The following is a 10799-nucleotide window of genomic DNA, read 5'->3' as shown; positions in this document are numbered from 1 at the left end:
GCGTCTTGGGGGCGCGAGAGCGAGCGTCTTGGGGCGCGAGAGCGAGCTGCCTTGGGGCGCGAGAGCGAGCTCCTTGGGCGCGAGAGCGAGCGTCTTGGTGCGCGAGAGCGAGCGTCTTGGGCGCGAGAGCGAGCTGTTTTGCGTGCGCCCGCCTTTGGGCGCGAGAGCGAGCGGCCTTGGGTGCGCCCGCCTTGGTGCGAGAGCGAGCGTCTTGGGGCGCGCCCGCCTTGGTGCGAGAGCGAGCGTCTTGGTGCGCCCGCCTTGGTGCGAGAGCGAGCGTCTTGGTGCGCCCGCCTTGGGTGAGAGCGAGCGCCTTGGTGCGCCCGCCTTGGTGTGAGAGCGAGCGCCTTGGTGCGCCCGCCTTGGTGAGAGCGAGCGTCTTGGTGCGCCCGCCTTGGTGTGAGAGCGAGCGTCTTGGTGCGCCCGCCTTGGTGTGAGAGCGAGCCTTGGTGCGCCCGCCTTGGTGTGAGAGCGAGCGTCTTGGTGCGCCCGCCTTGGTGTGAGAGCGAGCGTCTTGGTGCGCCCGCCTTGGTGAGAGCGAGCGTCTTGGTGCGCCCGCCTTGGTGTGAGCGAGCGTCTTATGCGCCCGCCTTGGTGTGAGAGCGAGCGTCTTGGTGCGCCCGCCTTGGTGTGAGCGAGCTGCCTTGGTGCGCCCGCCTTGGTGTGAGAGCGAGCGTCTTGGTGCGCCCGCGTGTGAGAGCGAGCGTCTTGGTGCGCCCCTGTGTGAGAGCGAGCGTCTTGGTGCGCATGTGTGTGAGAGCGAGCGTCTTGGTGCGCATGTGTGTGAGAGCGAGCGTCTTGGTGCGCATGTGTGTGAGAGCGAGCGTCTTGGTGCGCATGTGTGAGAGCGAGCGTCTTGGTGCGCATGTGTGTGAGAGCGAGCGTCTTGGTGCGCATGTGTGTGAGAGCGAGCGTCTTGGTGCGCATGTGTGTGAGAGCGAGCGTCTTGGTGCGCATGTGTGAGAGCGAGCGTCTTGGTGCGCATGTGTGAGAGCGAGCGTCTTGGTGCGCATGTGTGAGAGCGAGTGTCTTGGTGCGCATGTGTGTGAGAGCGAGTGTCTTGGTGCGCATGTGTGTGAGAGCGAGTGTCTTGGTGCGCATGTGTGTGAGAGCGAGTGTCTTACGTGGCAGCAGGTGACCGCCAGGTTCAGGAAGTCAGGGGGACAGTCTCCCACCATGTGCTGAAACGTCTCTATGTCCAGACCAAAGTCCTACAGAGGGGAAAGAGCGTCACACACTGATCAGCGACATCACTCAGTGAAAGAGCCCTAGAGAGACTCCAACAGGAGCTCTGATTTGCTGTACTCCCTTCAGTCCCTAATTTACACAATAGAACAGAAGAGGACGCCGTCTGCGACTTCAATGAAAGGACTGACTTACTGCCTGATGAGAGCTGTTAAACTGCAGTTTCATACAATGGCCAGGAGGAGACGTTCAGTCTACGGCACATCATACCATATTGTGAACCCTGATTGTGTGCTAGTGTGTTGGGGTGTGTGTGCGTTGTGTTCAAACCTCTGTGCGGGGAGGACGTCAGGGTCGGCCTGTATCCTAGCGATGACCTCACACAGGATGATCCCATACGCAAAGACGTCCACTTTCTCGTTATAGACCTCTCCTCGCAGTACTTCCGGTGCCATCCAGTAGGGGGAGCCCACCACAGCCAGAGGCTCCTGGTCGGACTCTTCACTGTGGACAGAAAGGAAGACAGGCCTGGACATTATTACAGGCGGTGAAGTTTCCTTTAGATGCTGGTCTAGGGTCGGCTTTGCATTTTCCCCACTAATAGGACTGGAGGGGAGGGAATCTGATCCTAGACCTGAACATAGGGGGAAACCCCAGAGCCATTATTTACAGCTCCAGCTCACAGACTTCAGCCCGCTTCATCGCGCCTAGTTCAGTTACAACCATCCCAAAAAGGAAAGTTTACATGGGGTAGATATATTGTGTGTAAAGGCATAAAGGGGCAGGCAAACAAGTGACTGCAAGGCGCATGCTCTGAACCCCCCCGGCAGTCACTTCCTCTCTGTGCTATTTCCATCTCACTAAACCATGATATTGCATAAGTAGTGAGGGAAGTGATGGGAGCTGAGAAAGAGGAGCTCCCAGTGTAAACACTATTTGGGGAAGTGGAGGGAGAAAGGGAGAGGGAGGGAGAGCGCGAGAGAGAGAGTTGACATTCAGCCGGGGAGAGGGGGAGCGAGGGAGAGAGAGATGACATTCAGCCGGGGAGAGGGGGAGCGAGGAGAGAGAGTTGACATTCAGCCGGGAGAGGGGGAGCGAGGAGAGAGTTGACATTCAGCCGGGAGAGGGGGAGCGAGGAGAGAGAGATGACATTCAGCCGGGAGAGGGGGAGCGAGGAGAGAGAGTTGACATTCAGCCGGGAGAGGGGGAGCGAGGAGAGAGAGTTGACATTCAGCCGGGGAGAGGGGGAGCGAGGAGGAGAGAGTTGACATTCAGCCGGGGAGAGGGAGAGCGAGGAGAGAGAGTTGACATTCAGCCGGGGAGAGGGAGAGCGAGGAGAGAGAGTTGACATTCAGCCGGGGAGAGGGAGAGCGAGGAGAGAGAGTTGACATTCAGCCGGGAGAGGGGAGAGGAGAGAGAGTTGACATTCAGCCGGGGAGAGGGGGAGCGAGGGAGAGAGAGATGACATTCAGCCGGGAGAGGGAGAGCGAGGAGAGAAATGACATTCAGCCGGGAGAGGGAGAGCGAGGAGAGAGAGTTGACATTCAGCCGGGGAGAGGGGGAGCGAGGAGAGAGAGTTGACATTCAGCCGGGGAGAGGGGGAGCGAGGAGAGAGAGTTGACATTCAGCCGGGAGAGGGGAGCGAGGAGAGAGAGTTGACATTCAGCCGGGGAGAGGGGGAGCGAGGAGAGAGAGTTGACATTCAGCCGGGAGAGGGAGAGCGAGGAGAGAGATGACATTCAGCAGGGGAGAGGGAGAGCGAGGAGAGAGAGTTGACATTCAGCCGGGGAGAGGGGGGAGCGAGGAGAGAGAGTTGACATTCAGCCGGGGAGAGGGGGAGCGAGGAGAGAGTTGACATTCAGCCGGGGAGAGGGGAGCGAGGAGAGAGAGTTGACATTCAGCCGGGAGAGGGGAGCGCGAGAGAGAGTTGACATTCAGCCGGGGGAGCGCGAGAGAGAGTTGACATTCAGCCGGGGAGGGGGAGCGAGGAGAGAGAGTTGACATTCAGCCGGGGGAGAGGGGAGCGAGGGAGAGAGAGTTGACATTCAGCCGGGAGAGGGGGAGCGAGAAGAGAGAGTTGACATTCAGCCGGGAGAGGGGGAGCGAGGAGAGAGAGATGACATTCAGCCGGGGAGAGGGGGAGCGAGAGAGAGTTGACATTCAGCCGGGAGAGGGAGAGCGAGGAGAGAGATGACATTCAGCCGGGGAGAGGGGAGCGTGAGAGAGAGTTGACATTCAGCCGGGGAGAGGGGGAGCGAGGAGAGAGAGATGACATTCAGCCGGGAGAGGGAGAGAGAGTTGACATTCAGCCGGGAGAGGGAGAACGAGGAGAGAAATGACATTCAGCCGGGGAGAGGGGGAGCGAGGAGAGAGAGTTGACATTCAGCCGGGGAGAGGGGGAGCGAGGAGAGAGAGTTGACATTCAGCCGGGAGAGGGAGAGCGAGGAGAGAAATGACATTCAGCAGGGGAGAGGGGGAGCGAGGAGAGAGTTGACATTCAGCCGGGAGAGGGAGAGCGAGGAGAGAAATGACATTCAGCCGGGAGAGGGGAGCGAGGAGAGAGAGTTGACATTCAGCAGGGGAGAGGGGAGCGAGGAGAGAGAGTTGACATTCAGCCGGGGGAGAGGGAGAGCGAGGAGAGAAATGACATTCAGCAGGGAGAGGGGGAGCGAGGAGAGAGAGTTGACATTCAGCCGGGAGAGGGAGAGCGAGGAGAGAGAGTTGACATTCAGCCGGGAGAGGGAGAGCGAGGAGAGAGAGTTGACATTCAGCCGGGAGAGGGAGAGCGAGGAGAGAGAGTAGACATTCAGCCGGGGAGAGGGAGAGCGGGAGAGAGAGTTGACATTCAGCCGGGGAGAGGGGGAGCGAGGAGAGAGAGTTGACATTCAGCCGGGGAGAGGGGGAGCGAGGAGAGAGAGTTGACATTCAGCCGGGAGAGGGGGGAGCGAGGAGAGAGAGTTGACATTCAGCCGGGGAGAGGGGGAGCGCGAGAGAGAGTTGACATTCAGCCGGGGGAGGGGGAGCGGAGAGAGCTGACATTCAGCCGGGGAGAGGGGGAGCGAGGAGAGAGAGTTGACACCAGCCGGGAGAGGGGGAGCGAGGAGAGAGAGTTGACACTCAGCCGGGGAGAGGGGGAGCGAGGAGAGAGAGATGACATTCAGCCAGGGAGAGGGGGAGCGTGGAGAGAGAGTTGACATTCAGCCGGGGAGAGGGGGAGCGAGGAGAGAGATGACATTCAGCCGGGAGAGAGGAGAGAGAGTTGACATTCAGCCGGGAGAGGGGGAGAACGAGGAGAGAAATGACATTCAGCCGGGAGAGGGGAGCGAGGAGAGAGAGTTGACATTCAGCCGGGAGAGGGGGAGCGAGGAGAGAGAGTTGACATTCAGCCGGGGGAGAGGGAGAGCGAGGAGAGAAATGACATTCAGCAGGGAGAGGGGGAGCGAGGAGAGAGTTGACATTCAGCCGGGGAGAGGGAGAGCGAGGAGAGAAATGACATTCAGCCGGGGAGAGGGGGAGCGAGGAGAGAGAGTTGACATTCAGCAGGGGAGAGGGGGAGCGAGGAGAGAGAGTTGACATTCAGCCGGGAGAGGGAGAGCGAGGAGAGAGAGTTGACATTCAGCCGGGAGAGGGAGAGCGAGGAGAGAGTTGACATTCAGCCGGGAGAGGGAGAGCGAGGAGAGAGAGTTGACATTCAGCCGGGAGAGTTGACATTCAGCCGGGAGAGGGAGAGCGAGGAGAGAGAGTTGACATTCAGCCGGGAGAGGGAGAGCGAGGAGAGAGCGATGACATTCAGCCGGGAGAGGGGGAGCGAGGAGAGAGAGTTGACATTCAGCCGGGAGAGGGAGAGCGAGGAGAGAGCGATGACATTCAGCCGGGGAGAGGGAGAGCGAGGAGAGAGAGTTGACATTCAGCCGGGAGAGGAGAGCGAGGAGAGAGAGTTGACATTCAGCCGGGGGAGAGGGGGAGCGAGGAGAGAGAGTTGACATTCAGCCGGGAGAGAGGGGAGCGAGGAGAGAGCGATGACATTCAGCCGGGAGAGGGGAGCGAGGAGAGAGAGTTGACATTCAGCCGGGAGAGAGGGAGAGCGAGGAGAGAGATGACATTCAGCCGGGGAGAGGGGAGCGAGGAGAGAGAGTTGACATTCAGCCGGGAGAGGGAGAGCGAGGAGAGAGCGATGACATTCAGCCGGGAGAGGGAGAGCGAGGAGAGAGAGTTGACATTCAGCCGGGAGAGGGAGAGCGAGGAGAGAGAGTTGACATTCAGCCGGGAGAGGGGGAGCGAGAGAGAGAGTTGACATTCAGCCGGGGGAGAGGGAGAGCGAGGAGAGAGAGTTGACATTCAGCCGGGGGGGGAGCGAGGAGAGAGAGTTGACATTCAGCCGGGAGAGGGGGAGCGAGAGAGAGAGTTGACATTCAGCCGGGGAGAGGGGGAGCGAGGAGAGAGAGTTGACATTCAGCCGGGAGAGGGAGAGCGAGGAGAGAGAGTTGACATTCAGCCGGGGAGAGGGGGAGCGAGGAGAGAGAGTTGACATTCAGCCGGGGAGAGGGGGAGCGAGGAGAGAGAGATGACATTCAGCCGGGGAGAGGGAGAGCGAGGAGAGAAATGACATTCAGCCGGGGAGAGGGGGAGCGAGGAGAGAGAGTTGACATTCAGCCGGGGAGAGGGAGAGCGAGGAGAGAGAGATGACATTCAGCCGGGGAGAGGGAGAGCGAGGAGAGAGAGTTGACATTCAGCCGGGAGAGGGGGAGCGAGGAGAGAGAGTTGAGGGGGAGAGGGGGAGCGAGGAGAGAAAGAGACCAAGTGTGCTTGAATAGTTTGACCATATTTGGAAAGCTTTCCTAAACTCCATCTCTCTCCCCACTCTCTGACAAACAGAGTTAGAGTGCACATACACACGTTGACAAATTCAGAATTAGAGGAAGGTCATCAACATACAGCAGACAATGCATTCACTGGTTCGTAATTTTACTGTTTTGTCATATCAGTTTCCTTCGACCTAAAAGCACCGTAAATAAGCAAAAACATGTTGTGATGCATCAACACAACGTGGCTGTACAAAAACAAATACACAAGGTAAACACTGGGGTGACTAGACAAACGACAGGAAATGGAGCACACACACACACACACACACACACACACGGGTTAACGCGACAGCTGCTTCCTCTCAGACAGTGTTTACAAAAAGGATACAGACCCATTTACCAGGCCAGGGGGTATGTGTGTCCAGCTGATATTTAATCTGTGCCCACTATGGGCAACTTCTAAATAATTAGCAGGACACCAACTTGTCAACAGGAAGAAGCCGAGAGGATTAAAACAGGCTGGAGAGATGAATACAACATATGAGGTGTCAATGTTAGAATTATAAACTAGTTATATCTGGAGTCGGTGTATGTGTGGGTCTCGCTCTCAATCCGGCCAGATTAAATATTGACACCATCGCAGTAAGTCAACGAACGATGTACTCCGCCCCCCCCTCGAAACAGGGGCTTAAATCACATAGTTCCACATAGCTGGCAAACCACAACTTCTTGAGGGGGAAGTGTGTCTCACATTCTTTGGAAAATGGGACTCTGCTTTAGTGTGATGAATGATTCATTTTTTAGACCCAAGATAGTGATAAGGTCAGTGTGTTTTTTTTATGTACACATTATAGTGAGGACTGGGGGAAGGGCAGCTGAGCATAGAGCCTACAGGCAACTTCTACCTGGGGTTTCAGTGACTGACTGAAAGATTGATGGACAGAGCCAAAGAGAGCGAGCGCGTGTGAGCTATCAAGATAGAGAGCGTGAGAAAGAAAGAGGAAAGGTAGAGCAACCATTCAGGTGTGTTATCTAATCAGTTTGTGTTGATAGACGGATGATGAATAAACTCCACTGACCTGTACTCTGGTATTTTCTCTGCCAGGCCAAAGTCCCCCACCACGGCCGTACACTGGCCACTGGCCCAACGCACCAGGCAGTTCTACAGGACAGAACCAGAAAGACGGCGGTCAGAACCGTATTCACAAAGAATTCAGAGTAAGAGTGCTGATCTAGGATCAGGTCACTCCTGTCCATGTAGTCTTATTCATTATGATCCAGAAGGTAAAAATTATCCTAGATAAGCACTCCTACTCCGACAAGCTTTATGAATACGGGCCCTGATAAATCCATTTATAGTTAACTGTGTACTTGAGTACGCACTATTTAGTGTTAAGGAGTGTATGCATGTGTAGCGTGCCACCTGTTTGCCTGCCAAAGTGTACAATTACCGACAGGAGGTGTGTATCCGTATAACTGAGTGTACCTTCGCGTGTGTGTGTGTACCTTGGATGTGAGGTCTCTATGGAAGATGCCTCTGCTGTGGAGGTACTGCAGGCCCCTAGCGATGTCTAGAGACAGGCCCATCCTGACTGACCACGACAGGTACTGGTCACTGTCCAGCAGCTGCTCAAGGTTACCCTGATGTACTGGAAGTATCCATGACAACCACAGACAAGCGTCACTCAAAAACAGGCGACTGTGCTGTAACCATGACAAACAGGTTTCCTAACCTTTACCACAGGTGACTCTCCACTGAGAAAAATAGATATTTTTTACAAGACAGGTACAGGTCATTGTACATCAACCTAGACGACATAGAATCAAATAACTGTCTGGAGTTCAGATCCCCCCCCACGTAACCATGACAACCGTTAAGGAAGCATCAAGTGCAAAAATAGCTATAACCAGACCAATAGTTTCTACATCCTAGCCGGTCTACCCTTGTTTAAAAGAGGAGATCTTACCTCTGTTAATGCATGGAGCTGTCCCTCATTAACACATACCCCTACAAACCTGGGACAGGAGACAGGAAGATGATTAGGTAAACATAATAGGTGGGGGGTTAAAATGTGTATACTGAGGGATTTCCTTGCAGACCAAAGCATTGATGGATATGGACAGTGTGTTTTCATAAAAGCAGAACACAGACCTGAGTATGTTGGGGTGAGACAGGCGGTTCAGCAGTTGGACCTCCTCAGCATGTTAGCTCTGTTACTGGCCATGGTGTTCATCTTCAGAGCCATCACCCGCCCACTGATACGGTGCTGCACCTGCACAGAGAGAGACCGGAGGAGAGAGAACCATCACTAAGGTCAGACACCGCCATGACAACCAGCGTTAGAGAAAGGAAACTATTGGACAAGCAGTGAACATCAACTGTCCTGTGAGAAAGACTTGAAAGTGAGGAGAGATCTTATTGGTCCAAAATGTTAGGCTCCAGTGCGCCTAGCCCCCCCACCCTGAGGGTCCTAGACTGGCATGTCTAGCTAAGCTGGGTGCTTTGGTGGAGAGTGTCTGGTGGTCACCATGGTGATGTGGCGTCTCATCCCCTATATCCTTGAGTGTGTTCGAGGGACTTGGGACTCCTGCCCATCTCCCTCTAACTAAGACCATATAGATACTCACTAAGTAGTCCAACAGTCCAATTAGTACTGGGACGGTGTACATGTCATGTTTGTAGGTATGAGAGAGTGAGTGTGACACATCTAGTGGTGGTGTGAAGAGAACAGAGAGCGGGCTACATCAGTGTGACAGTGGCCTAGTAGATATGAGTTGGCCATCAGATCAGTGGAGTGATGGGAAATCTAGAGTTTATTAATGGATCTATTAAAACAGACAGTCTGGCCTCAAACTTAAATCAAGGCTACAGCATACAGTCAACCAGTGACCATTAGGTCCATCCTACTCTGAACTGCAGTCCGAGATGGGGCGTGGGTACACACATACACAGAGTGGCCGCTGCTGTATTGAGGCAATCAGTGCCTTTACACATTTATGACCACACTTCCAGTAAGAGCTAGTGCCGTCTGAGGATTAGCTCTATGGTTCGTTCCCGATCTAATTTATTAGATCTGGTTACAGGATTTAACTACATTAGTATTGCTGTACTACAGGCCAGCAGGATCATACAGAATAGAATAGCCTCTCATACACAGAATAGCTCGCTCATACACACACACACACACACACACACCCTAATGCAGAGATGAGCCAACTGCTGAACTGCCCCTCTACCAGGTAGAGCACATATGTCAGAGTCAAGGCCCATGGGCCACATCCGGCCCGCGAGAAGGTTTTTACGGCCCCTGGGATGATCTTGATTTATTATTAGAACCGCCCGCAGACCGCAGCAAGCCGGCAGCCCGCAGATCTTTTACACGCACCAATACTACATTTCCCACAATGCAACGGTGACGCACCGAGCAGTAGGCTGCTTCATTTCAATATTTATTGGCACAGCAGTTGTCAGCATCACAGTAAAATTAACTTTCAGATACCCATCAAAAATGGCAAAACGGAAGGTGGACACTGAGAACCGGGGTTTCAAACAAGGTGGAGTCGGAGTATTTGTTCACGGAGGTAGCTGGAAAACCTGTGTGTCTTCTGTGTGGAGAAAGTGTGGCGGTACTGAAAGAGTATAATCTGAGACGACATTATGAAACGAAACACGCGGACAAAAACAAGAATATGGACATGGAACAAAGGCTACAAAAGGCAGAGGAATTAAAACGAGGCCTCAAATCTCGACAGGCTCTGTTCAAAAAAGCCAAATCACAAGGCCAGGCTGCTGTCAAGGCCAGTTTTATTTTGGCAGAAGAGATCGCTAAATCAGCCCGGCCATTTACGGAGGGGATTTCATCAAAACTGCATGATTAAAGTTTGTGACGAAGTTTGCCCAGAAAAAAAGGCAACTCTTTTTAAATGTGAGTCTGAGCAGAAACACCATTGCCGAGAGAGTAGACCAGTTGTCCATCAATCTAAAAGAGCAGCTTGTGAAAAAGGGAAAAGATTTCATTGCATATTCCTTGGCTGTGGATGAGAGCACCGACATTTCTGACATTGCCCAGTTGTCAATTTTCATCCGCGGAGTGGACTCCAGCCTAAGCGTGACAGAGGAGTTTTTGGCTTTACGTCCTATGCATGGCACAACTACGGGGCATGATTTGTATGAAGAGGTGTCAAGATGTGTAAATGAGATGGAGCTGCCTTGGGAAAACTCGTGGGTTTGACAACCGACGGAGCACCTGCGATGTGTGGACACAGGAGCGGACTGGTGGCGAAGATACGGGAAAAGATGCAAGAGGAAAACGCGACAGGTGAGCTGACAGCTTATCATTGTATCATACACCAGGAAGCGTTGTGCGGTAAAGCCTTGAAAATGGAGCATGTAATGAGCATCATCACGCGCACAGTTAACTTTATCAGAGCCAAAGGTTTGAATCACCGCCAGTTCAAGGCATTTCTGACGGAGTTAGAAACGGAGCATGGTGATTTGCCTTATCACACAGAGGTGCATGGCTAAGCCAGGAAAGGTGCTTCAAAGATGTTTCGAGCTTCGTGAGGAGATTTGTCTGTTCTGGACAGCAAAGGAAAGACACAACACAACTCCGAGACGAAATGTTTCTGTGTGAAATGGCTTTTCTGTGTGACATTACGAGTCATCTGAATGCAATGAACTTGCAGCTGCAGGGTCGGGATCGTGTCATCTCTGATATGTACAGTACAGTGAAGGCATTTAAAACCAAACTGACTCTGTGGGAGACGAGATGCGGAAAGAAAATTTGAGCCACTTTCCCAGCTGCCAGA

At 53.9% G+C, this 10799-nt stretch overlaps 1 protein-coding gene across 1 annotated transcript; it reads right to left on the bottom strand.

Moving 5' to 3' along the window:
• Nucleotides 1–1439: 1439 nt before the first annotated feature.
• Nucleotides 1440–8263, bottom strand: LOC127918209 (dual specificity testis-specific protein kinase 1-like; the record flags this gene model as incomplete). The annotated part of the gene is made up of 4 exons (XM_052501481.1): nucleotides 1440–1689; nucleotides 7070–7152; nucleotides 7497–7639; nucleotides 8209–8263. Coding segments are annotated over 4 exons (531 nt in total), but the record flags the coding sequence as incomplete, so codon positions are not given.
• Between the last annotated feature and the right edge of the window lie 2536 nt (nucleotides 8264–10799).

The sequence above is a fragment of the Oncorhynchus keta genome, unplaced genomic scaffold (assembly GCF_023373465.1).
Source record: "Oncorhynchus keta strain PuntledgeMale-10-30-2019 unplaced genomic scaffold, Oket_V2 Un_contig_13753_pilon_pilon, whole genome shotgun sequence".
Lineage (NCBI taxonomy): Eukaryota > Metazoa > Chordata > Actinopteri > Salmoniformes > Salmonidae > Oncorhynchus > Oncorhynchus keta.
The sequence above is the reverse complement of the archived record's forward strand: the minus strand, read 5'-3'. Positions and strand labels throughout refer to the sequence as shown.